General features: G+C 52.6%; 2 protein-coding genes across 15 annotated transcripts; one reads left to right on the forward strand and one right to left on the reverse strand.

Annotated features, from left to right (window-relative positions):
* Window positions 1–276: 276 nt before the first annotated feature.
* Window positions 277–16,920, reverse strand: bcl6b (BCL6B transcription repressor). Of its 10 annotated transcripts, none has more exons than XM_066722481.1 (14): window positions 15,968–16,045; window positions 12,789–12,925; window positions 11,123–11,349; window positions 5,910–6,000; window positions 5,516–5,775; window positions 5,009–5,230; window positions 4,536–4,754; window positions 4,130–4,334; window positions 3,736–3,950; window positions 3,385–3,527; window positions 3,011–3,190; window positions 2,779–2,909; window positions 2,314–2,451; window positions 277–2,026 (listed from the first exon to the last, which is right to left on the reverse strand). In XM_066722481.1, exons 3-14 carry the CDS (start codon window positions 11,170–11,172, stop codon window positions 1,883–1,885), a joined length of 1,998 nt encoding a protein of 665 aa, XP_066578578.1. In that variant the 5' UTR covers window positions 11,173–11,349; window positions 12,789–12,925; window positions 15,968–16,045; the 3' UTR covers window positions 277–1,882. The 10 variants fall into 10 exon arrangements, with proteins under 10 accessions (XP_066578578.1, XP_066578579.1, XP_066578577.1 ...); XM_066722482.1 differs by having other exon boundaries at window positions 12,735–12,925; XM_066722480.1 differs by lacking the exon at window positions 15,968–16,045 and adding an exon at window positions 16,830–16,915 and having other exon boundaries at window positions 11,123–12,925.
* On the forward strand, window positions 16,058–26,233 carry trip6 (thyroid hormone receptor interactor 6). Of its 5 annotated transcripts, none has more exons than XM_066722495.1 (11): window positions 16,058–16,129; window positions 18,990–19,052; window positions 20,533–20,738; window positions 20,834–20,988; window positions 21,107–21,220; window positions 21,484–22,146; window positions 22,690–22,780; window positions 23,194–23,363; window positions 23,498–23,676; window positions 23,986–24,106; window positions 24,209–26,233. In XM_066722495.1, exons 3-11 carry the CDS (start codon window positions 20,540–20,542, stop codon window positions 24,338–24,340), a joined length of 1,824 nt encoding a protein of 607 aa, XP_066578592.1. In that variant the 5' UTR covers window positions 16,058–16,129; window positions 18,990–19,052; window positions 20,533–20,539; the 3' UTR covers window positions 24,341–26,233. The 5 variants fall into 5 exon arrangements, with proteins under 5 accessions (XP_066578592.1, XP_066578586.1, XP_066578590.1 ...); XM_066722489.1 differs by lacking the exon at window positions 16,058–16,129 and adding an exon at window positions 18,311–18,464; XM_066722493.1 differs by lacking the exon at window positions 16,058–16,129 and adding an exon at window positions 18,482–18,538.
* The last annotated feature ends 940 nt before the right edge of the window (window positions 26,234–27,173 follow it).

The raw sequence follows: 27,173 nt of genomic DNA on the forward strand, positions 1-27,173 counted from the left end.
TGATCCATGATTTCTTGCCGGAATCAGCGCCAAATTACAGCTGTATACAGAGTGGACCCATGGGAACAGAGTACAGCTTGTTCATAACACACAGTGAATAATGAGTGGATGTCCCTTTGTCCCTGGTAATTAAACCACTTTATAGGTTTAAGCATTGCCACAAATTATAAACCACAGTCCCGTGTCTGCAGGTTGAGAAAAAGTGTCAGTCGCCCCGTCACGCCAAGATGGCGGCCATGGGGAGCGTGTGCAATGAAACCCTCGTCAGACCTGGAGCACAGAGTGCAGGTTTTATTGAGAAAGCACAAAGCCAGCTTTGCAAACATCAATCAAATGACAGGGACATGATCCAGCAAGGAAAACAAAACAAAACGGGATGGGACCTGGCCACGAACACGCCCGATCACCTTCCTCGCATCTCGGCACTCAAAAAACCCAGCAAGAGACAGACAAACATTCAGGATGCGTCAAGTGTCTCACTTTTTATTGAACGTGACATTTTTTTCCCTTGGTAGGAGTGCAGGTGGGGGGTTTTATAGGCAGTAAAGCATGTGGGGGCTGAGGAGTCCTCGTTACCCTCCCCGATACATGGACCGAATTCTCAACCGTCTGAAACACGGACGCAGCCGTGTGCGCACCAGGCCCTGTCACTGTAACGTGCTGCAGGTTCAAACATACAAAACAAAACAAACAAACAAAGCAACAACAACAACAACAACGTCTCACATTTCTCCTTTGCATTTCCGTTTTTCTTCCCGAGTTTGAGATATCGAAGATACCTTCTCTTTGACCAGCAAATTTAATATATTTCCCTTTTTTTTTTTTATACAATCATATATTAATTTTTTTATACATTTGTTCTGTAGTGAACCGCGGTGTCTGATACACAAACTCTCCACCAGTCCGCACGCCAGTCTTGGTTTTAGTGGCGTCTACAACGGCAAATGGCATTTAATCATTTAGTAACAGTTGTTGGTCTGACCCCTTGCTCTTATTTTCTTTAACTCTGACCCAGGTGAGTAGGGTTGTGAGCGAGGGGGCGGGGCCAACGCCTGCACGTGACCGGGGGGGGGGGGGGGGGGGAAGGGTCTGCCTGGGCACGGAGGAGAAGGGGCGGAGTCAGTTTTCGTGTCTCAAATCATACACTACGGACCCTGCACTTAACTTTGGATAGTATACGAGTCGTATATCCTTTTCCAGTCGTGATAGCTCCTCCTCTTCCTCTGCCTGGTGCTTGATGGGAGATAGATCATTAGTGTACCTTGATTGGTCTGGTACACTCAAACACCTTGTAGTGTAGTTATACAAGTGTGCGATTTGAGACAAGGCGTGTGTGTGTGTGTGTGTGTGGACTCTGGAGGGGGCGGTACCTTAAGTAGACTCCGCCTGCGGATTGTGATGTCACACCACGGTAGCCGCCTCCCTCGTTCCATCACTAGTGATGCCGAGGTCACCGCCTGGACAGCGGAACCTCATTCGAAGGACAGAGCGCAAGGGGGTCCAGACCGGCCCGGCCCATCTTGTCCTGTGGAGTCTGACCCCTGACCCCTACGGCCGTCCCACCTGTGGAAGCAGCCCACTTCTCTCGCGGACTCTGCGGGTGACTCTCGTTCTCGTTCGCGCTCTCTCTCAATTCAATCCCATTCAATTCTCTCTCTCTCTCTTTCATTCTCTCCATCTCCGTCCCTCTCCATCATTCTCTGTTCCTCTCTATCCTTCTTTCGTCTTTCTTCATGTCTTTCTTGCACAAAAATCTCTTCGTGGCCGGCCTCTCCTCCCACGTCCTGGTTGGTCGTTGGTTGGTTGTTGTTGCTGTTACTGTTGTGCGGGGGTGATAAGTGTGTGGCGGGGAGGAGGGGTGTGTGTGTGTGTGTTTGCGTTTCTAGCAGGTCTCCAGCAGGGGCGGCCGGGGAGGGTCGGACAGGACCTTGTAGCGGATCTTGGTGTTGGTGACGGCGCCGTGCTTCTGGCGGAGGTGCAGCCGCAGCTGGCTCTTGTGCCGGAAGTGCAGGTCGCATTTCTCACACTGTGGAGGGGGACGGGAGAGAGAGGAATCACACGGGGGGCCGAGAGATGCAGAGAGAGAGAGAGAGAGACAGAGAGAGAGGCAGAGACAGATACACAGAGAGAAAGAGTAAGACAAAGAGACACAAAGACAAAGAGACAGACATGGAGACACACTGAGAGAGAGGCACAGAGAGAGAGAGAAAGATATATAGAGACACAGAGAGAGACATGCACAGAGACACGGAGAGAGAGAGAGAGGGAGACACACACAGATATACAGAGACACAGAGAGGCCCCTGTCCTCACCGTGTAGGGCTTCTCGCCCGTGTGGATGCGGATGTGGCTCTTCAGGGTCTGCAGGTGGCGGAAGCGGGTGCCGCAGGTGGTGCAGGGGTACGGCTTCTCGCCCGTGTGGATAAGGACGTGGGCGCGCAGGTGGGCCACCTGGGTCAAACAGGGGCGTCACACACAACCAGAAAAGAGTCTCCAACACCACACAACACACACACACACACACACTTCTGTCTGCAGAGTCTCCAAGCGCCCCCCCCAACACCACACAGACAGAGAACAACACTCTACAGTCACACAACACGTAGAACACCACACCACAACACAACACACACACCAGTCACACAGAACACAATACAGGCACACAACACACCAGTCACACAACACTGAACACAACTCCTTACAGTCACACAACACACAACACCACAGTCCAAACACACACACACACACACACACACACAGCCACGGGCGGCCCCTGACCTGGACGAAGCGGGCCCCGCAGGTGTCGCAGCGGTAGGGCTTCTCCCCTGAGTGGATGCGCGAGTGGGTCTTCAGGTTGGCCGGCCGGTTGAACTGGGCGCCGCAGACCCCGCAGCGGTATGGCTTCTCCCCTGCAGGGGGCGACAGAGCGGTGCCGTCCGGATGAGCTCAGATAAACCACAGCCTCAGCACCAAACACAGACCGTTCGAGTTCTACCTCCTGTCTGCCCACCTGTGTGGCCCGCCTTGGCCCCGCCCAGGCCGCCGCGGTACCGGAACCCCGGGCAGCAGCCGTCGCACTTGAAGGGCTTCTTGTCCTCTCCATCATCCAGGCAGCGCAGGGGCTGGCCCTGGTTGGCCGCTTCCGGGGGACAGGGCCGGTGACACAGGGAGCAGGGTGAGGCCCCGCCTACTGCGCGAGGAGGGAGGGAGGGAAATGGAGGAAGAGAGAGAGAGGGAGGGAGAGCAGCTGAGAGCCGGCAACATTTCTGTGAAATACTCCTCTGAGTTCTGAGAAATATAGGCAGCTTAAACGGTTTGATTCATATTTTTTAATCAATAACCCTGTATATAAACACACACTCACAGTAAGTGTACTGTACTGACCTGCAGAGCCCTGGGGCAGCAGCGGGGGCAGGAGAGGGGCCAGGGAGGGCAGGTCCTCTCCGGGGTGGCAGCCCAGGATGTGCCGGCAGAGCTGGGCGAGGCTCTGGAAGGGCTGCCGACACACCTCACAGCGGGGGCACAGTCTGAAACACCCAAACACACACAGATTAACACATACAGACACACACTAATACAGACACGAGGGAGACGCCCACAGCGACAGAAAGAGAGAGACACACAGAGAAAGACACAGAGAGAGAGGCACAGAGAAAGACAGAAACAGAAAGAGACAGAGAGGGCACAGACTGAATTTGTGAAGCTCTTCGAGGTCCTCGTGCCTACGTCCCTTACCTGTCCTGTTGGCTCCTCCCCTCCACGTCCCCCTCCTCCTGGGAGGGTCTGTGGGAGGAAGCCTCCCTCTCGGTGCCACTGGGGGCGTGGCTTTCCTCGTCTGGCTCCTCCTCCTTGACGGTGGCCCCGGAGCACAACGAGTTGAGGACGATGTACTTGTACTTCTTCCAGTTGCAGGCTTTGGGGTCCGGGGAGGGCCCGGTACCTGACTGGGCCTACGGGGGAGCCAGGAAGGAGAAACTTGTAATACAAGCTTTTACTCGGGGGGATTCCCACTGTAGTTGTAATCACCTTCGGACCCCCGGCCTCCACAGACAGAAGTGGAGGGCGGGGGTCCGAAGGTGATTACAACTACAGAGGGAATAAAGAGAAGACCTTGTGACTGGACCCTCACCGTGTGTGGTGGGTGGGGGGTCTGGCTCCCGCAGCCACTGGCCTCCGCAGGGGAGTTGGGGTGGCAGCTGGAGCGGGCAGGGCTGTCGGGGGCCGGCGAGGGGGGCCCCGACGACTCCACCTCCATCTTCACCAGCCCCTCGGGTCGGGGCTCCGGGTCCAGGCGGGTGCCGGGCTCCCCCACCACCCAGCCGTCCCCGCGGCTCCTTCAGATGAAAAAATTAAAACATATTTTTAGATTTTTGATTCAATTAATCAATTAATTTACATTCTTAATTAATACATTGATTACTGCAACATTCGTCCAATCAAGGCGATTCAGACCTTTTCAAACACACAGGACTCAGTGACGGTTCGGCTGATTGGGCCACAAGACCAGACTAAACCCAAGACACACCCTCACCCACCTGGCTGTGTCCCTGTGCTGGCCAAGAGGAGCTCCCCCCGGTGGCTGGGAGGCCATGGTGCGCTGTGCGGGGCTCAGCAGGGGCAGAGTGTGGGCGGGAGCCATGGGGCCGCCTGTGGTGTGGGGGGGGTAGGCTCCTCCTGGGGGGGGCGCCAAGGAGGATCCAGAGGAGGGGAGGTCAAGTCCAAGGGGTTTGGGGTGGAGCTCCACCTTCTCACTGCTGGGGGACGAGGACAAGAACAGGGTAAGGGTCAGGGGTTGAGGATCGAGGTTCAAAGTTTGGAGTTTAAGGTTCAGGGTTTAAAGTCAGGGTACAAAGGTTAAGAATCGGGGTTCAGGGTCAGTGTTCAGGCTCAGAGGTTTTAGGACTAGGGGTCAGGGTTCAAAGGTTAACAATCAGGGTCAGAGTTCAGGCTCAGAGGAGGTTTTAGGTCCAGGGGTCAGGTTGGAGGGTCACAGAGGCTGGGGGGTTACCTGGCGCGGATGAAGGCGCGGCAGGCGTCGGCAACGTGCTCCATCTGCAGGTAGGTGGCGGCGGCCAGCACGGCATGGACGCTGTGGCGGGACAGGGGCAGGCGAGACGTGTACATGAAGTCCAGCAGCAGGGACACGGCCCCCGCGTCCAGCGCATCGGGCAGGGACAGGACGCTGAGCTCCCCGCTGCCCCGCCGGGAGAACAGGGAGTAGAAGAAGCCACTGGGGAGGGGGAGAGGGACAGAGAGAGGGAGAGGTAGAGAAGGGAAGGGAGGGATAAGAGGATAAAGGGATGGAGATGGGGAGATGGAGAAAAAAGAAAAAAGAGAGAGGGAGAACAGAATCAACCAATGGTTATCCTTGGAGTACGACATCTTGTGTGTGTCTCTGCGCGTCCCTGTCTCTGAGTCCCCATGTTTTTCTCAGCCTGGTGAAGAAGCTTGTCACTTGGAGGAGGATCTATTTCCTCCTCTCTCCCTTTCCTGCCTGCCCAGCAGCGCCCCCTACCTGCAGGCGATGAGCACGGCACAGTGGGCCTGCAGCCTGGCGCTGCCCAGCAGCAGCGTGGCGTCGGTAAGGATGCCGCGGTGCCGCAGCTCATTCAGGTTGAGCATCACGTCACTCGAGTGTCGGGTGAACTCCTTGACATAGCCCTCCGCCCCGTCGGCGCCGCTGTGCTCCTCCCACCCGTGGTCCTCCGCCATGAGCCTCGAACTCATCTCCAACAAGCTGGAGGGGTGGAGGGGAGGGAAAGAGAGAAGCAGAGACTGAGAGAGACACAGAGAGACACAGAGATATGTGAATGGGACTGTAGGATTGTATTCATTTCCTGCCGCTACTGCAGCTGCTCATGATCACAAGGACAGCAGCGATGGTGCCGGGAGTGCGGTCAGTCGCTCACCAGTGTGGGGGGCCGTGTCGTGCGCTGGTGGGAGCTCAGTCGGCGGCTGATTTCCAGCATTCGTTGGGAGAGACCAGCTCTCGGATCGTACCTGCGGGGGGGAAAGAGGGACAGAGGGACACCCTCTCGTTAGCACTCAATAACACACACTTACGCCACTTTCCCCACAGACATGGCTCTCTCTCTTCTACTCACTCTCACATCGCTTGTCACTTCTACCCACTCTCTCTCTTCTACTCTCTCATTGCTTTACTTTACTTATACTCACTCTCTCATCACTTTCTCACACTTCTACTCACTCTCACATCGCCTTCTCACACTTCTGCTCACACTCTCACTCTCTCTTTTACTCTCTCACTATTACACGCTCATGACAATGTAGGTGATAGCCAGCCCTAAAACTCCCCGACCCATGTGCAGTTTTAATCCACACAGGGCAAATTCTCTTTAAACACAATTATAATCACTGCACCCTTTGGCTCCTCCAGCGTGTGACCGCGGCCTCGTTACGGCTTAATTAGCCAGGCTCGCCGGCCTCCATCGCAGCCCCGTCTCGCACACAGACAGGAAACTGCGACAACGCAGCCCGTGGGATTTTAATTATAGAACATGGAGACCGGGGGCTGCATTGTTGCTGCCGTGATTCAATTTCCTTTCATGGCTGGTCGCTCAGCCTCTAGGTTGTGCGTCTGTACATACACACACGCCCTGCCCGCCCCGGCCAAGCGCTTTCGGAGACACAGACATCCACGCAGTTCCAGGCATTGTGAAAACCATGAAAGACACACACACACACACCCCTGGGTAACACAGCAGCCCGTGCTTTCTGCTAACGGCTGCCCAGTCTTAAGCAACACAATTCAGTTGCATAATGTGACAACTGAAATCGCCGAGGTCAACTGCAGGGCGGCCGTTATTTCCTCTATTAGGTCAGAGGAGTGAAGTCAGACCAGACCAGACTCTGTCTACAGTTTATTACAAGTGTAACATTTTAAAATCGGAAGTTCTCTCTGATGAAAATGATTTTCATAACTGTTATGGTGTCTGTCGTCCTTTTCTTTCATAGATCTATAACCTATAGTCGGATTAAATCAACAGTTTGACCGGTAAAGCAAACTACGAACCCCAACTGGATGGCGGTTTTATTTATACACAGAAGAAAGAAGCACATGGCGATGAATTCAGCCTCATATCGTGACAGTTAAAGCTCATGGCAGTATCGGACTGTTTTTGTTGTTGCAGCTGCTAATTGCAACTCTAATTAAACTCGGCGTGATTGGTACAATAGAAGTGGAGTTCAGAGCCAGGCTGCAAAACAAACATGACATCGAAAATTTTGCACTGAAGATATGCAACATTATAAAAAATACACAAATAAAATGAAGAGAGACAGTTAGAGGAACATGGAGGGGTAGATGTGGCAGACAGACAGGGACAGGTGGATATACTGACAGACGGACAGATGCATAGATAGGTAGAAACAGAGAGATATTGATACAGGGATAGAGCGATAGAAAGGCAGAGATAGAAAGATAGAGAGACAGAGATAGATACAGAGATATAGAGATGGGTAGGTAGAGAGAGATAGAGAGACAGGAAGAAAAATATAGATAGAGATCATATATAGATAAATAGAGATAGAGATCGAGAGATAAGAGAAGTAGAAATACAGAGATATATAGAGATACAGAAAGAGAAGAGAACGAAAGAGACAGATAGGTAGAGATAGAATGTTAGAGAGATAAATAGGTAGAGACAGATAGAAAAAAGGATAGAGAGATGGATAGGTAGAGACAGATAGAAAGAGAGATATAGATTCAGATATAGAGAGATAGACAGCCAAGTAGAGATAGAAAGAGATATAGAGATACAGAGATAGATAGAACAATAGAGAAATATAGAGATGAGTAGGTAGGTAGAGACAGATAGAAAGAAAGAGAGCTCCATAGAGAATGTTGCGTTATAAATGTCCACTTCTGGACCAGGACTGGACAACACCAACCCCACGTCCACCGATCCCAACAAGAGCAGGACCACGATGAGAAATAAACAAACCCCTGGACAAAACGAAGGTCCAGCACTCACCCCGACCAGCAGGGACGAAATAACGACAACAGGAGCGACAATCCCTCACGCAGCGCTGCTGGAACTAATCCCCCGGCCGCGAGCGAGCTGTCCAGAAAGTTTTGTCCTCCTCCCGGAGACGCAGGCGAGCAGAGACCGTGCCGTTCGAGAGCCAGCCCCGAAGTGAGCGCCCACCTCTCTCTCGCCTCCCGCTTTTGGGAGACGGGGAGGTGTGTGGAGCAGGAGGAGGAGAGAGGGAGGGAGGGGACTCTTAATAACGTCGCACAGGAAGCCCCGAGCCGGCCGGGAGTCCTGGTTTCCTGTTTCTTGCGGCCCACGCGGATACAGGAAGAGCGGCAGGAAAATATCCAGGCCCTTCTGTGTTCCTTGTATTTTTAGGCCGGGTTTTTGTATTATTGTTTTTTAACCTCTCGCCCTTCTCTCTCTCTCCCTCCCTCCCTCTCCCCCATCTCTCTCTAATCTCTTTTCTCTCTCCCCCTCTCTTCCACTCTCTATCTATCCCCCTCTCTCCCTCCCTCTCCCCTCTTTTCTCTCCCTCTCAATATTCTCTCCCCTTCTCTCTCACCTCTACCCCAATCTCTTTTCTCTCCCTCCCTTCCACTCTATCTATTCCCCTCTCTCCCTCCCCCAACTCTCTCTCCCTCTTCCCCATCTTCTCTCACTCCCTCCCCATCTTCTCTCCCCTTCTTTCTCTCCCCAATCTCTTCTCTTTCCCACCCTCTATCTATTCCCCTCTCTCTCCTTCTCCCCCTTCTCTCTCTCCTTCTCTCTCCCCCCTTTTCTCTCCCTCTCTCTCCCCTCTCCATCTTCTCTCCCTCTCTCACCATCTCCCCAATATCTTTTCTCTCTTCCACTCTGTCTATTCCCCTCTCTCTCTCCCCCTCCCCCCCCCTCTCTCTCTCTCTCTCTCTCTCTCTCTCTCTCTCTCTCTCTCTCTCCCCATTTTACTCAGACTAATGGCAGGAAAACCGGCCTCAGTCCTCTTTTCGAAAAAAATATCCTCTGCTCACAGGAAAGTGATTGAGCCACTGCTACTCCAAACACCCCCCCCCCCCACAGAAACACACGTACCACCCCCCCCCCACAAGAGCCATTATCCCCAGCGCCCCCCCGCCTCACCTCCGCTGCTCCACCAGTGGGGAACGGTGGGGAAGGAAGTCTCAATCGCACACAGCTGGCTTTTCACTGCGGCGCTGCTTTCATTTACTGCTGTGATTATTATCATTATTATTATGATGATTATTATTATTATTGGGGGGCTTTTGAAAATCTGCGGATCTGCGCCCCCCCCCCGCCTTCCTTCCCCTCGGAGTGGTGGAGGGACGAGCTTCAGGAATCGGCAGCTCCATATCGGGGCAAAACGGGGGCCGGATGCGGATTGTGAATGAAAATGTGCTTCACAATACTGCACTGCACTGCACAGCACCACACATTGTACTGCAGTACACTATTGTAAACTGCACTGCATTGTACTACACTACACTATAGTATACTGCACCACACATTGTACTACGCCACACTATAATATACTGCAATAAATTGTATTACACTATACTATAGTATACTGCACTAAGTTGTACTAGACTACACTAAAGTATACTGCACTAAGTTGTACTACACTAAGTTTTACTATACTACACTGCATTGCACTACACTATACTGCAGTTAACTTAATTGTACTACACTATAGTATACTGCACTGCATTGTACTACACTACACTATAGTATATTGCACTAACTTGTACTACACTATACTACACCGCATTGCACTACACTATAGTATACTGCACTAAGTTGTACTAGACTACACTAAAGTATACTGCACTAAGTTGTACTATACTACACTGCATTGCACTACACTATACTGCAGTTAACTTAATTGTACTACACTACACTATAGTATACTGCACCACACATTGTACTACGCCACACTATAATATACTGCACTAACTTGTACTACACTATACTATAGTATACTGCACTAAGTTGTACTACACTAAGTTGTACTATACTACACTGCATTGCACTACACTATAGTATACTGCACTAACTTGTACTACACTGTACTACACCGCATTGCACTACACTCTACTACACTGCAATGTACTACGCTATACTACTTTGCATTGTACTACAGTTAACTACATTGTACTATGCCGCACTATAGTATTCTGAACTAACTTGTACAGCACCACACTGCATTGTACCACACTATACTACAGTAAACTACATTGTACTAGGATACACTACAGTATGCTGCACTAACTTCTACTACACTACATTGCACTACACTATACTACTCTGCATTGTACCACACTAGACTACACTATACTACACTAACTTGTACTACACTACACTGCATTGTACCACACTATACTACAGTTAACTACATTGTACTAGGATACACTACAGTATGCTGCACTAACTTCTACTACACTACATCGCACTACACTATACTACTCTGCATTGTACCACACTAGACTACACTATACTGCACTAACTTGTACTACACTACACTGCATTGTACCACACTATACTACAGTTAACTACATTGTACTAGGATACACTATAGTATACGGCACTAACTTGTACTACACCACACTTAACTGCATTGTCCTAGAGCACACTACACTACATGTGTCTGAAGCTGGGCTGTGTTTCTATCGTTATTGTTTACTGGAGGGAAGGCGGGGGGGGGGGGTGCGTTGGACAGCCTCGGACTGACGCGCCATTCAGGCAACGAAGAAAAACACACACCAAGGTCCAAAACAACACGAAAACAACCGCAGAACAAAACAAAACAGGAACCCAAAACGAATAAAACAGATGTGGAGGAACAGGGGGTAATATCCCCAGCGTATCCCAGAATGCCACTGGCTCCTCGATAACAGGGCAATAATAATAATCATCAGCATAAAACATTGAAAATAGTCTTTCCTGTTTGTACAGGAAGTCGGTGTCTGAGTCTGTGACACCCCCTGCCCCCCCCAGCCAAGGTCTCCTCTCTCTCGCTCTCTCCTCACGGGGGAACGATTGAAGGTGTTTTTTCCTTCCATTCAGATACGGAGCATGAAACAACAGACCGGACACAATTAAAGTCCAAACAAGGACCCCCCCCCCCATCGTACACCATTAACCTGTCTCTGTAATCCTGAGGAGCATCCGGCATCGAAGACATGGGAGGAACTGACCGCTGCGGCCCGCGGCACGCCTGGACCGCCAACAGGGCCCGCGCTCAGGGGGCCGTCCCGTGTCTTTAACCCTTTACGAGCCGACAGGACTCACACATCCGTCTCCGCACGGTGCAGTGTGTGTAGAGCGTGTGCAGCTCTCTCTTTATCATCGGGAGTCGACGCTTTTAAGAAAGAAAAGAATGAAGAAAAGGAACAGTTTGTCTCGGATGCTTCCAGGCATTGTGAGTTCAGCAACGGGGGGAGAAGGAGAGAGAGAGAGTAGGGTACGTTTTAGAAGGCCTGACAACACTTTGCAGAGAGAGGGAGAGAGATGGGGTAGAGAGGAAGGAGAGAAAGAGAAAGGAGAGGGAGAGTTGAATAGATAGACAAGACAGCACAGACTTCCACTGCATTTAGGAATAGCCGTGTCAACATGTCCCCGCTCGGCACTTGGACGTGGACGTATTGTGGAAAAAGACATTGTGTCCGAGACCCCTACTGTGGCCCTGTAACACTATCATCTATAAAACTACATGCATGACAACAAGATGTACAATACGTAGTGAGATTGGGGAGATGAGGGAAGAAGAGAGAAGGGGGCAGGGAGCGAGAGAGAGAGAGAGAGAGAGAGAGAGAGAGAGAGAGAGCGCAGGATGGAGGGAGAGAGGAGAGAAAGAGGGAGGGAGTCGGGAGAGAGAGCGGGAGAGCCGGAGGGAGGGAGAAGAGAGAGGGAAAGGGAGAAAAAGAAAGGGAGTAGAGAGAGAGAGGGAGAGCCGGAGGGAGGGAGAAGGGAGAGAGGAGAGAGAGTTAATAAAAAATATCTATCCAATATTAATTAATAAGATGGTGATGATTATTATTAGACACCCTTGCCCAGGACTACTATTTTGCCTTTCTAATTCTATCTTCTTGCTCAAACTGGCCCTTGATTTCGTGTGGTGACCCCTCTGCCCCATGCCGGCTTATTGCCAATCAACACGCCTGGCCAGCAGGGGACTTTGTGAGGACAGAGCTTTGGCTTTGGCCCAAGAGGAAAAACAAGAAAGAAAAATGAACCGGAAAACATGTGGGGAAACCCCCAGATCGACGACGACAACAACAACAACAAGGGGAAACACTACAGAGTGTCATTGCGCGTCCTGTGGCTCCCCTTTGTGTGGAGATGGCGATTTGTGTGCTTATAAGGTCTGCTGTGGAAGCTGCTGTGCCCAGGACAGGAGAGAGGGAGGGGATAGGGAAGAGAGAGAGGAGAGAGAGAGAGAAGAGAGGTGGGAGAGAGAGAGGAGAGATGGAAGAGAGGTGGGAGGGAGAGGGAAGAGAGAGAAGGAAGAGAGACAAAAGAGAAGAAAGAGAGGGAGGGGAGATGGAAGAGAAGGGGGGAGAGAGGGAAGAGAGGGGGGAGAGGGAAGATGGGAGATAAGGGAGAGTGAGAGGGAGAGAGGGGAGAAAGGAGATAGAGAAGGAGAAATGATAAGAGAAAAGGAGATGGAGAGAGGAAAATTTGAGAAATAATGAACGAGAGAGAGAGATGGGGAGAGGAGGAGAGGGGGAGCGAGGGTCAGCTGACCGGACAACAGCTGGAGGACAGCAGGACGATCTCGGGTCCCCAGGGCCACTCTACCTTTCGGTTCAACCCAGGGACCTTAACACCCTTCCCACAGTATTCCCTTAATTGGACACGCTCGGAGCGAGGGAGTGAGGCACGAGGGAGGAGGGAGGAGAGACGGCGATCTCCTCGTGTGTCAGGAAAGGAAAAACCTGAGAAAAACATAAACAGAAGAGAATTGAAAACAAGCGCTTTTCTCTGTTCCTTGGAAACGACATCCGGCCTCTGTGAGAAAGACAGGAAGTCATCGTCCGGTGAGTCACTTCCCCGACAGGTGGCCCAGGGAGAGCCGGACTCTATTATTCCTTCTGTTTCTTTTATTCTCTCTCGGGATGCCAGAGAGAGAGAGAGAGAGAGAGAGAGAGAGAGAGAGAGAGAGAGAGAGAGAGGGCAGGGGCACTGGGGCAGGAGGAAGAGGAAGAGGGAGGGAAATGGGGAAGGCTTCAGAGCTGGGAGGAAGGAAGAGAGAGAGCGGGGGAGGGAGGGAGGCAGTGCTGCTTGTGGTGAGAGTACGAGAGACAGAGAGAGAGAGAGAGAAACAAACAGAGAGAGAAAGCAAAAGAGGGAGACAGAGAAAGTGTTCAGTGCCAGTGTGGTCAGTCAATATCAGTGTGGTCAGTAGCTCAGTGTCACAGTGTACTCAGTGTGATCAGTAGCTCAGTGCCAGTGTGGTCAGTAGCTCTGTCAGTGTGTTCAGTGCCAGTGTGTTCAGTGCCAGTGTGTTCAGTGCCAGTGTGTTCAGTAGCTCAGTGTCAGTGTGTTCAGTGCCAGTGTGTTCAGTGCCAGTGTGTTCAGTCAATATCAGTGTGTTCAGTAGCTCAGTGTCAGTGTGGTCAGTAGCTCAGTGTCAGTGTGTTCAGTGCCAGTGTGGTCAGTAGCTCAGTGTCAGTGTGTTCAGTGCCAGTGTGGTCAGTAGCTCAGTGTCAGTGTGGTCAGTGCCAGTGTGATCAGTAGCTCAGTGCCAGTGTGGTCAGTAGCTCAGTGTCAGTCAATATCAGTGTGTTCAGTAGCTCAGTCTCAGTGTGTTCAGTAGCTCAGTGTCACAGTGTGCTCAGTGCCAGTGTGGTCAGTCAATATCAGTGTGTTCAGAAGCTCAGTGTCACAGTGTACTCAGTGTCAGTGTGGTCAGTAGCTCAGTGTCACAGTGTACTCAGTGTGATCAGTAGCTCAGTGCCAGTGTGGTCAGTAGCTCAGTGTCAGTGTGGTCAGTGCCAGTGTGTTCAGTAGCTCAGTGTCAGTGTGTTCAGTGTCAGTGTGGTCAGTAGCTCAGTGTCAGTGTGTTCAGTGCCAGTGTGTTCAGTGCCAGTGTGGTCAGTCAATATCAGTGTGTTCAGTAGCTCAGTGTCAGTGTGGTCAGTAGCTCAGTGTCAGTGTGGTCAGTGCCAGTGTGGTCAGTAGCTCAGTGTCAGTGTGTTCAGTGCCAGTGTGTTCAGTAGCTCAGTGTCAGTGTGTTCAGTGCCAGTGTGGTCAGTAGCTCAGTGTCAGTGTGTTCAGTAGCTCAGTGTCAGTGTGTCACAGTGCCAGTGTGTTCAGTAGCTCAGTGTCAGTGTGTCACAGTGCCAGTGTGTTCAGTAGCTCAGTGTCAGTGTGTCACAGTGCCAGTGTGTTCAGTAGCTCAGTGTCAGTGTGTCACAGTGCCAGTGTGTTCAGTAGCTCAGTGTGTCACAGTGCCAGTGTGTTCAGTAGCTCAGTGTCAGTGTGTCACAGTGCCAGTGTGTTCAGTAGCTCAGTGTCAGTGTGTCACAGTGCCAGTGTGTTCAGTAGCTCAGTGTCAGTGTGTCACAGTGCCAGTGTGTTCAGTAGCTCAGTGTCAGTGTGTCACAGTGCCAGTGTGTTCAGTAGCTCAGTGTGTCACAGTGCCAGTGTGTTCAGTAGCTCAGTGTCAGTGTGTCACAGTGCCAGTGTGTTCAGTAGCTCAGTGTCAGTGTGTCACAGTGCCAGTGTGTTCAGTAGCTCAGTGTCAGTGTGTCACAGTGCCAGTGTGTTCAGTAGCTCAGTGTCAGTGTGTCACAGTGCCAGTGTGTTCAGTAGCTCAGTGTCAGTGTGTCACAGTGCCAGTGTGTTCAGTAGCTCAGTGTCAGTGTGTCACAGTGCCAGTGTGTTCAGTAGCTCAGTGTCAGTGTGTCACAGTGCCAGTGTGTTCAGTAGCTCAGTGTCAGTGTGTCACAGTGCCAGTGTGTTCAGTAGCTCAGTGTCAGTGTGTCACAGTGCCAGTGTGTTCAGTAGCTCAGTGTCAGTGTGTCACAGTGCCAGTGTGTTCAGTAGCTCAGTGTCAGTGTGTCACAGTGCCAGTGTGTTCAGTAGCTCAGTGTCAGTGTGTCACAGTGCCAGTGTGTTCAGTAGCTCAGTGTCAGTGTCACAGTGCCAGTGTGTTCAGTAGCTCAGTGTCAGTGTGTCACAGTGCCAGTGTGTTCAGTAGCTCAGTGTCAGTGTGTCACAGTGCCAGTGTGTTCAGTAGCTCAGTGTCAGTGTCACAGTGCCAGTGTGTTCAGTAGCTCAGTGTCAGTGTGTCACAGTGCCAGTGTGTTCAGTAGCTCAGTGTCAGTGTGTCACAGTGCCAGTGTGTTCAGTAGCTCAGTGTCAGTGTGTCACAGTGCCAGTGTGTTCAGTAGCTCAGTGTCAGTGTGTCACAGTGCCAGTGTGTTCAGTAGCTCAGTGTCAGTGTGTCACAGTGCCAGTGTGTTCAGTAGCTCAGTGTCAGTGTGTCACAGTGCCAGTGTGTTCAGTAGCTCAGTGTCAGTGTGTCACAGTGCCAGTGTGTTCAGTAGCTCAGTGTCAGTGTGTCACAGTGCCAGTGTGTTCAGTAGCTCAGTGTCAGTGTGTCACAGTGCCAGTGTGTTCAGTAGCTCAGTGTCAGTGTGTCACAGTGCCAGTGTGTTCAGTAGCTCAGTGTCAGTGTGTCACAGTGCCAGTGTGTTCAGTAGCTCAGTGTCAGTGTGTCACAGTGCCAGTGTGTTCAGTAGCTCAGTGTCAGTGTGTCACAGTGCCAGTGTGTTCAGTAGCTCAGTGTCAGTGTCACAGTGCCAGTGTGTTCAGTAGCTCAGTGTCAGTGTGTCACAGTGCCAGTGTGTTCAGTAGCTCAGTGTCAGTGTGTCACAGTGCCAGTGTGTTCAGTAGCTCAGTGTCAGTGTCACAGTGCTAGGCTGTAGCTTGGTAGACTTGTAGACAAATACAAAAAGAGCGAAAATCCCGACCCTTCACACGGTCCGCAGATCCCGCACAGCCGGCAGGTCATCGCGCCCGCAGCCCCCTCGCGTTCTCGAACACGGCGCTCTGACGGCGGACGGTGGCCGGGAGGGACCTCGGCCGGGCTGGCGGCGCTCCAGACCTGTGGCGAGCTGGCGGGAGCATCTGAGGTCAGTGCGGTTTCGCAACGTCGTCCGCATTGTGCAAAAGCGGCCGGGCTACGGGGACAGGGGGGACACGGACACCGGGGAGAACAGCCCCAGCAACCGACACGGAGAGTACAATCCCCCCAGCCTGCAGGTGTAGAAACACCCCGACACCACAGGGATGCAAACACACTGGTGTCGTCTTAGAAAAGGGAACGTGTGTGTGTAGCAGATCATCGGGCATTTAACGCGCACACACACACACACACACACACACACACACATCCCGTCTGGACAACAGCGCGTTTCAGTTTTACACCTGTCTGTGGACAGAGCACTGCCAATACACACTATACTATACTATACTATACTATACTATACTATACTATACTATACACACTGCCATTTCCCACGCTTCCAAGCGAACACCAAAACTGCCGCGAAGTTCCTTGAAAGTGAACATGAGGAACAATTGAGCAGGTACACCAGCACTACAGAATGTGCACTGCCTAATAACAGCAACAACACCCATCATCATCATCATCATCATCATCAAGAGCAGGCACAACAGTTCCACTGTAATCACTCTAGAATCAACCCCCCAATTAACAATTCAGTTGAAATGTGATTTTCCAATATGTGTACATTATTATTATTATCAAAAATAACACTAATATGAGCCCGGTTTAGGCTGCGACAGCAGCGACACAAAGCAATCAGATACCTTTAATTAAGGCGCTGAGTTCCTGGAAGCGGCGGCCGCGGCGGCGCTCGGAATCGGTCTTCCAAGAAGCGCCCGGCGGCCGATTCTGAGAACCGGGCTGGCGGCGCGTACCATCGCCTCAGCGCGGCGGGGGGGGGGTTGTGTTGGTGCTTGTGTGTGCATCCTCGGAGTACCGGGCCGCCGTCGCACGGAGACAGTTTTGCTGATAGAGGCGTGTGAGGCTGACACTGTGACTCCTATCGGTCTGCCGAGGTGTGGGGCTTTTTTCCCTACAAATGAAATCAGTGTACCCCCCCGGGGACTTGGGCGAGCCCGGCTGGGGAAAGTCACATGTGCATGTAAACACGGTGAGGTCAGCGCCGCTTCTCAGAAATGCGCCGGGGAAGGAGGCGCGACTGAGGCTTTCTCGGTTTCTCGTAGATTTGAGCCGCTTTCGGGGAAACTCGTCCCCTGTGCTTCGGGGGATGCGAGCCCGGGAGCCACTCATGCACAAATGCTCTCTTCTGGTTTCAGTCATGATGAGACATTAGCCGGGGAAGCCTTGACACTCAAGGGAGCAGCCATGATTTATTTTCCCACGCAGCCCACCATAAACCCCGCAGTGGACCAGAATAGCCCTGACATAAACACATTAACAACAAACGTGGGAATGCATTCTTATTATTTTGATGATGATGATGCTTAAATCACAAGCCGTTTGCACACAACCCCCCCGTTTTAAAGTGGGATCGCGGATTACTGTCCCGCTGCAGAATATTTAATCTTAATCCACGAATTGGAAACCGTACCGGGGCAAATCCCAAGAGATCAGGATTACTGGAAAACCAAGCGCAAAGCTGATTGTAAAAAAGACAAGTGTGCAACGCCAGCACAACACAGCCGGCTTGGTAGCAAATAGCAATACAAATAGTAACAACAAGAACAATAATAAAAATAATAATAATAATAATAATAATAATAATAATAATAATAATAATAATAATTAACCCTTTCGCTCACTTCTATCAGACATATTCTAACATTGTCTAGGGGTGACTAACACGCATTTAAACGCAATATTTCAGGAGCATTGATTTAGCATTTATTTTTGATCAGTGTTAGTTTCCCTGTAAAACAAAACATAATGGCAATTTTAACGACAATAACAACAACAATACTACTACTACTACTACTACTACTACTACTACTAATAATAATAATAATAATAATAATAAAAAGAAGAAGAAGAAGAAGAAGAAGAAGAAGAAGAAGAAGAAGAAAAAGAAGAAAAATTAACCCCTTCGGCCACTTCTATCGGATATGCATCCTAATCAAGGTCTAGGGGCTGATAATAATCACACTATTATGTCAGCTAGGACATATAAATATATAAAGCAGTGTTCATATCGTATTTCCTCTTCGAAAGCCTGTGCAGTGGTTTTGCACAAACTCCGCGCATGTATTTTTAGGGACAGCGGTCATTATAAGTAAGAGGCTTCAGGAGCCCCATCTGCTCCATGCGTGCTCCTGCACACAGCGGCCTGTCCCACCCGTGTCCCGGCGCGCTGACGTCACACGGGTGGAATGCGGTGACGACATAGGCCTGAACAGAGAGGCAGGAGCCCAGAAAAAAGCCAGCTAAACTTTTAAAGTCGGGTAAAATACCATCTAATATGGCTCTGAGTGTCTGAGGGGGGGTGCGAGCGAGAGAAAGGGAAGGAGAGGGACTGGTGTGTGTTGTGCGTTCATTGCAATCGGGGTGAAAGTTGGGAGGGAGAAACTATTAAACACAAAGAGCGGGGTGGCTAATAAGTGTAACTGTGTCGAGCAACAAGTGATGGTGCCAGACTGCGGCGGGGGGAAAGGGAAACATGCCGTTTTAAATGTAGGTTTGCGCAAATTGCAGGGCTGAAGCTGCGGGCAGGGACGCGCCTGCAACGTCTGCATATCTGGAAGCTGAGACAGTCGCTATAAATAATGCAGCTTTTAAATACAAGTCGGGCCGGAAAAGTGTGTGAGGGGGAGCGTGCAAAAGTACGGCTGGGTTTCACATAATAATGCAGTTAAAATGGGCATGCATGCACGGTGCAGCTGCTGTGCTTCAGTGAGCTCGTCTTCATGCACCACGGTGTGTCACGGGTGGGGGATAGAAAATAACCGATTTTCATGTTTCCTCCCCAGATAAAATAGTCCAGGACGGAGGGAAGGGGGAGGAAAGCGCAGACGTGCAGGATTGTGCACAAGGTAAGCAGGGCAAATATTAGTTTGTTTTTTTTCTTCTCGGGGTCAGGGTGGTTAAATAGTAACGTGTCGGGTCCACGTCGTCATCTGCGCTACAAGTTTTCTCTCCGATGATACCACGTCCCATTGGTGCCTCTCTCTCTCTCTCTCTCTCTCTCTCTCTCTCTCTCTCTCTCTCTCTCTCTCAACGAAGTACAATAATAATAATAATAATAATAATAATAAAACAACATCGAAAATGAAAATGAAGTGCACATGGCATGGATCAAAGCCAAGCAATTATGACGTAAATGCATATCCACGAAGCTCTGATCGGAATCAGTGAGCTGGCAGGCTAGACATCAGCTTCCTAACCGTAGTTTTTATGCATTTATTAGTGTTACCAGTTAGAGAAATCCACTGAAAACACGTAGGATCTTTGGGTGTCTTTTAAGTTAGACACGCACACAAGCACATCTATATTTTCCGTGTTGTGATTGTGCAACGGCACTGCACCCCGGGCCTACCAGGCACCGGGCTCGATTCTGTCTCGATGGCCGAGTCTGCCCGATCTTGGGCTGGGGGAGTGTGTTCGCTCTCATTGCAACTTTGGATTATATGATTCAAATTACTTACCGTAGCCAAAACAAATAAAGTTGACAGTAGTTTTTATATACTGTAAATACTTTAATCCCCTTCAGGTGATTGCAATAACACTTGTAAAATTGAAACTTTCAGGTATTTGTTTAATCACTGTAACGGTCATAGGATGTGTGTGAATTTTGGCAGCGCACCCGTACAGCTGACCAGTCCTATTTATTATTCATGTATTCATTTACATGACGGCCTTGAGTATAATGGCATAAGCTCTCGCATTTCCTTATTATTATTATTATTACAGCACCACAGAACACAATTATAAACTGGGTTGTCTTCAGGGTTTCCAGTTTCATGGCCAAGTTCAGGTGACCTTGGAGGCTTTGCTGAGCTGTGATTGTGCATCCTGCCCAGCTGCAGGCTTGTGTGCAGGAGTGTCTTCTTCACTACAGTCCTCTGTGTGACCAAAGCAGCTTCCCAGACCCGCAGCCCGAACCGCAGCCCCAGCTCACGCCAGCATTTCACGCTGGGCCGCTACACCCATCCAAACCCGAGGCGGGCAGCTGGCGGGGACGACGACAATGGCTATTGTGTGCCAGTCCGGAGGGGGGCGGAGGACGGTCTGTGGAATTCCCCTTCTGGAAAAGTGTGTCTCTCTCCCTCTCCTTGCAACAAAGCCATTGTTTTTGTCCAGCCTGTCGCCACGGGAAAGCTCCAGGTCCTTCCCTGTCGAGCAGCTGTAAACGCCAAAATGTCGCCACATCTGTGGCAGTGTGAGGGACACCGAATGTCCTCGGACCGCTCGGTTTTATTTTTTGCCACCCACTGAACCTCTGGGAGAAGCTCGCTAAGCTCTCCACCGCTCCTGACCACTCCGTTAATCAAAATCTCTCTCTCTCCTCGGCAGGGAAGGAATGTCTGGCCCCACCTGGCTGCCCCCGAGGACTCTGGGAAGCCCCGAGCGGCCAGTCGCCTCCGTCCCCAGCCCCAGCCCCGCCTTCTACAGACCGCCTAAGAAGGCAGCCGGCGAAGCCAAGCCCAAATACAGCCACTACGACCAGAACGGCGCCGGGGGTGGAATGGCGACCAGATACGTGGCGACGGGTCCCACAGGTGAGAAGACGACGGCGATGACCGAAAACGATGCGAATAATCATATTGAAACCTAGGGGTTGACAGTCCGGTGCCCGTGTCTCCCCGTGTCCCAGGTGGGCCCCCGCCCCTCAAGCACCCCGAGGGCCCTGGGGGGGGCGCTTTCCGACCACTGTCGCCCACATCGGCCGAGCACTATTACCCGGCAGCCCCGGCGGTCAAAGAGGAGCGGTCTGGCTGGAGCCCCCATGTGAACCCCTACGAGCTGCAGGTAAGAAAAGGACTATAGCGCAGTATGGTATAGGACCCACACTGGAGCAGCACTGTAGTATACTGTAGTGTGGTGTAGTAATGAGGCTCGGGGGTCACTCCTCTCTCGTTCCGCACAGGTGAGGGGCCCCGACAGGCAGGGTGGCCCCCTGTCCGCCATCGACGCCGAGATCGACTCCCTCACCAGCATGCTGGCCCACATGGAGCACCACCCCCAGCCGCCCCGGCCCCAGGTACCCAGCTCCTGCCTGCCTCCCCCTCACAGCGAAACAGCATCGCAGCAGGAAGTGACGCGTATAAACGCGCACACATAGAGATATAGACGTACACCATATGTAATGCCAAAGCCCTCGGTGATGGAGAACTAGGAATTTCTCGTGTGCGTCTGGCGTGTGCCGTGTGTTTGTCTGCCATGTGTGTCTGCTGTGTCGCGCTATTAAAAAAGTAAATTAAGGTCAATTAGTTCAATTAAGTAATTAAGTCCATCCTATTGCAGGTCTATGACAACGTGCAGTACACCAAACACCAGGGGGAGCTGAGGTACCAGCCCAGCCTGCAGGGCAGCCCGACCCAGGGCTCCCCGGCCGCCATGTACCCCCACTCTCCGGGTCAGTACCACCCGGCGCCCCAGTACGCCCCTGCCACCTCCGCCGCCCCGCCCCAGGGCTACCCCTACCCACCCCCGGGGCCCCGCGCCTACCCCCAGCCCATGCCCGCCTCCTATACCACCACCTCGGCGCCCACCGGCCCGCGCTTCAGCATCCAGGTGAAGAGCGCCCAGCCGGTCAGCACATATGTCCAGTCCGGCCGGCAGGCGGAGCAGGCCTACGCGCCCCCCCCGCCCCGCCACCAGCAGCCCCCGCCCTCCTCCCGGGCCCCCGCGCCCACACCGCCGCCGCCCCACCACCACCACCTGGTCCAGGAGCGGGGCGGCCAGCCGGGGTACCTGTCCGAGGGTGGGCAGGGCTGGTACCACTCCGCCGGCCCCCCGCTGCCCCAGCCCCAGCCCCAGGAGGAGGCGGAGAGGGGGTACGGGCAGAAGGGCGCAGGGGCCGGTGCCACCCAGCACGCCCAGCCGGCCAGAGTGGTCCAGCCACAGAGGAGCCCCGAGTCGCTGCCCTCCGCCTCGACCCAGCACTCCGGCTTCCTGCACAGCAAGGTGAAAGAATGGGAGAGAGGGAGGGGGAAGGAGAGAGGGATAGATAGATAGAGAGTGGGAGGAATGGAGGGAGAGGGAAGGGGAGAGGGGAAGAGAGGTATTGAGGGAAGGAGCGGGAAAGAAGGGGAGAGGAGAAAGGAGGAGGGGGGTGGAAGAGGAAAAGTGGTGGAGAGGGAAGAAAGGGAGAATGAGGGGAAGGGAAAGAGTAGGAGAGGGAAAGGGGAGAGGGAATGAGTGTGAAAGAAGGGGAGAGGAGGAGAGAGTGGGGAAAAGGGAAAGGGGGAGTGAAAGGGAGGGAAGATGAGAAGGGGGTGAGGGGAAGAAACAGGGAAAGAGGGAGGAGGAAAGAAGGAGAGAGAAGTAGAGAAAGGTGGAGGGAATAAAGAGAAGGAGGGAGAGGGAAAGTTAGAGGTGTAGAGGGAGGGGAGAGAAGGGGAGTGGGGAGGGGGAGAGAGCATGCCTTGGTTAGGTTTTCTTGTACATCTGTTAGTATTACTGTGTCTGACTGCTGGCTGACCCGTGGTGTGCTCTCTCGGCCACCAGGGGGCGATGCCGCGGCCGGAGGAGGAGCTGGACAGACTGACCAAGAAGCTGGTGTATGACATGAACCACCCCCCCACCGAGGAGTACTTTGGTACGGCCCACTCCCTGTGCCTGCGTTGAGTTCGTTTATTAGTGATGTGTGAAATCATTATGAAATTGGGTTCATACTCGACAGCAGGGGGGCAGACTCCAGTCCTGGGGGGCCGCAGAGTCCGGAGTCTGACCCCCCCGCTCTACAGGAACGGGTACACCATTGACAAAGTCCTCCCCTCTCTCGCTCCCCCCTGCTCCTCTCCCACTCTTCTTCTCCTTCTGTCTGCCCCATTCTCTCCTCTCCCTCTCTCCCCCTGCTCTCCTCTCTTCCTTTTCTCTGCTCCTCTCGCCCTCTTTCCACCCTTCCTCCCTCTCCATCATTTCTTTCTGTCCCTGCCCCGTCCCTCTTTCCCGCCTCTCTTCCTTCTCTCTGCCCACTCTCCTCCCCTCTCCTCTCCCCTCCTCCTGCAGGCCGCTGTGCGCGCTGTGGGGAGAACGTGCTGGGCGACGGCAGCGGCTGCGTGGCGATGGAGCAGGTCTTCCACGTTGGCTGCTTCACCTGCATCACCTGCCAGGCGCGGCTGCGCGGGCAGCCCTTCTACGCCGTGGACAAGAAGAGCTACTGCGAGAACTGCTACATCGTGAGCACGGGGGGCTTTAGGACCGGGGGGTCTGTGGGGCGGGGTGGGCGTCTGTGACGGGGGTCTCGAGGGTACTGGGGTCTGTGAGAGGGGTGTCGTCTGACTCGTGCGCTCTGCCGCCCCCCCCCCCGCAGAGCACGCTGGAGCGCTGTTCCAAGTGCTCCCACCCCATCCTGGACCGCATCCTGCGCGCCATGGGCAAGGTGTACCACCCGCGCTGCTTCTGCTGCGTGGTGTGCGGCCGCTGCCTGGACGGGGTGCCCTTCACCGTGGACGCCACCTCCCAGATCCACTGCATCGAGGACTTCCACAGGTCAGGCCCGGCGGGGCGGGGGGGCGGGGTGGGTGTCGTGAGTAGGGAGAGGGGCTGAGGGCCAGGGACAGAGAGGGGGACTAGGAGACCCTCTAGTGGCCAAACGGTGCAGCACTCTTCATATATACAAAAGCACATCTCTTCATAATACAGAGGCAGGGCATGAATGACTGATGTAATAATTGATAAAAAACAAGCAATAAATAAAGTAAATTTTGTTAATTTAAAACTCCTCTCTCCCCCTCCCCCTCTATCCATCTCTCCGCTTCTCTCTCGCCTCCCTCCCCTCTCCCTCTCTCCCTCTCTCAGGAAGTTCGCCCCGCGCTGCTCGGTGTGTGGCCAGGCCATCATGCCGGAGCCGGGGCAGGAGGAGACGGTGCGCATCGTGGCCCTGGACCGCAGCTTCCACGTCAACTGCTACATGTGTGAGGTAGGCGATGGCACGGGGGTCCGGTGTGTGAGCTGGGGCAGTTTGAACACCCTGTCCTTCACTCTCCCTCCCTCTCACCCCCTTCTCTCGCTCCCCCGGCAGGAGTGCGGGCTGCTGCTGTCCTCGGAGGGCGAGGGCCGGGGCTGCTACCCGCTGGACGGACACATCCTGTGCAAGAGCTGCAGCGCCCGGCGCATCCAGGAGCTCAGCGCCAAGATCTCCACCGACTGCTAGCGGGACGTCCCGGCACCGGCCCGTCCAGACCCGGCCGCTCTCCCCGAATTCTGGACTGTCCCCTTCTGTACACGCGCTCTCGCTGTCGCACACACGCAAGAGGGGAGACACACAAGGGGTTATTATATACATATGTTTAATGGCTGCCGGTTTTTGGGTCCTCGGCACACATGGGTGGGGTCAGACTCCAGTCCTGGGGGGCCGGGGTGTCTGCTGAATGTGGTCCCTTCATCGTCCGGGTCCCGGGTGCGACTTTTTGGTTCCGCTTTTTTTTATTTTATTGTTGGCAGGGTTTTTTTTGGGGGGGGGTTAACCTGTGATGCTTTCTCTGCTGACACTTTTTTTGTGTGTATGGTGGGGGGCAGGGGGCCTGAAATTGCTCTGTCTGTCCGGGACTCTGGCCTCCTTTGGACAGATGTCAAGCCCGGCCAAATTCTGGTCCCGAGGAAACCCAGTCCACAGATTCCCCTCGTCGCCCCCTGGCGGCCGGGGGTGTCCGAGACTTCCTGGTTGGTGCAAATGGGCTACCCCCCCCAGATCTGTGCAGACGGGGAGGGGCCCACTGTTACAGTGCCCGCCCGGATGTTATTATAAACCTTGTCTGTGGGGGTCAGCCATTTTGTTTCTGTGTCTTTTGTTCTTGTGTTTACATCTTGCCCGGGGCCTCTGAAGAATCTCTGGCAAAGGACTGTGGCCCCTTGGGGTCAAGGGCGGGGAGGAAAAGAGAGGGAATCGGGTGTGGGGAAGGGTTGTCGAAAAATTGGAGCTTTAAGTTTAAAACGGGCTTCTCCCAGCAGTGTGTTTTGTTCTTGTTTTTTGTATTCTGGTCCGTCCACCTCTCTCTCCGGCCGTCCCTGTCCATGCAGTGCCTGGTTCTGATTGCACAGAAGCAGATGGGCGCTGGGGAACGAAGCTGTCTGTCTGTCTCTCTCTGGCTCTCTGGGCGAGACCAGCTCAAATCTAAAATTTTGAAGGTGTATCCTCTGGCTGCCCGCGGGAGGGTCGAGGTTTCGATTTGGTCCGAGCCCATGTCGGCCTGCGTGTCTTTGTCCTTCTCTGTGCTTCTAGTTGTCCTGTCTTTCTGTCTGTCCCGGTATTAGTCGATCCTGACCGTCTTGTGTTCGTCTGGCTGTCGCTCTGTCTATGGTGCCGTCTCATCCCGTCCCTCTGCCGCTCTCTGCGTCTGTCCTCAGCTTTCACTTGTCTCTCTGTCTGTGTCTGCATGTCCACGGGTGACGGGGCGGCCGCTGGCACGCGGTGCTCCGAGACGCCCCGCTGTGCTGAAGGTACTCCAGGTTCTACTGCGCTCTGTGAAGTTTGCAACACGGGGGCAGGGGGCTGGGCTGTATAAGCAGTAGGGTGCCCTGATAATAATAATAATAATAATCGTAATAATAATATACAGAAGCACTACAAGAGGATCTGATTCAGAGCATCACTAAGACGCACACTATTATTGTTTGGGATTTATTTTTCCTGGCGTGTGTGTGTGTGTGTGTGTGGGGTGGGGTGGGCTGGGGCGCAGACGGGCACCAGGGAACCAACACAAACCCAGCGAGCGCTGCAGTGCGGAGGGAGACACGGGGGTGGCGTGTCGTGTTGGTTATCGGCGTGGGAGGGAGACGGGTCCCGCTGGCCCGGCTTGGATGTTGCTGGTTCAAATCCAGGCCGTGCCACCACGGCGGAGGGAGTGGGGTGGGCAGAGGGAGTGGGGTGTGTAGTGGGAGGTGGGGATTGCTGAAGTGTCCCCACCCCCTCGGTCCTGCAGACTCCATTGCAGCGTTTGTTGTGTGTCCTGTCCCCCCCCAGTGTAATAATTGTCTTAACCCCTCCTCCGGTGGTAAGACGGTTCTGGGTGCCAGCTGCGGTTAATAAAGACTCTGTTTACAGTCACACTGCGTCTCGCGTTGTGTCTTCTCCGCTGTCGACGAGGGTGTCGATTGGGTCATGGTCTCCTACAGCCTTTACGGCCTCCTCCAGGATGGGCCCAGTGCGTCTCCCAACGCTGGCTGTAACGCACCCCACCGGGGAGGGAAGTGTGCATTTGTGTCTCAGTGTGTGATTTCATGTGTGTCTGTAAAAGTGCACAAGCTTATATTTAAACGCAACGGATGCCTCGTTGACAGTAGCGTACCTTTAAAGAGCACATGTGGGTCAGACTCCAGATGACAAGAGCACAGAACTTTTTGGCCTGATGTGTCTTATGTGGTTTTCATAATTAAAGAAGCATAATTTTTATTTTTGCAGCTGTGTGTTTTAACTGCTGAATAACACAAAAATAAAAATTATGCTCCGCGACCGGAATCACCACTTTCACGGTCCATCGCTGTCATATACATAATGCATACATTCCCGGCAGGTGAGTTTTCTGTAATGTGAAGTGTGCAAAACTATGGAAGGGTATCGCTGCCACAAAAACAATTTGGGGTCAAGTTACTGCCAGGAAAACAAAAAAAAGTTTGTAGTCCAAGACCATCTGTAGTTCTCTGGGGTAATCCCGTGACACGACAGGATTGAAACTTAACAAACGGACATATTGCTCCTGCGAATCGTCCTAGAAACTTTTTTCTTCAGTTAAAAGCCCATTATATTTAATTGTGTTGTGTTTTCATACAACTCAAACAGAAATGGGGGCGTGGATTTTTGCACGAAGAAAAAAACTAAATGCAGCTGCAAAATATACTAATTAGAAATGTGTACCAGACAAAAGTTGAACAGGAATGGCAGGTGTGTCAGACATTGTCCACTTCTACTTTAATCTTGGTTTTAGTCCTAAAGAAATATTACAATGTTTGAGCCATGTAAATGGAACATTAAGAACATAAGAAAGTTC

Source organism: Amia ocellicauda, chromosome 14 (genome assembly GCF_036373705.1).
Source record: "Amia ocellicauda isolate fAmiCal2 chromosome 14, fAmiCal2.hap1, whole genome shotgun sequence".
Lineage (NCBI taxonomy): Eukaryota > Metazoa > Chordata > Actinopteri > Amiiformes > Amiidae > Amia > Amia ocellicauda.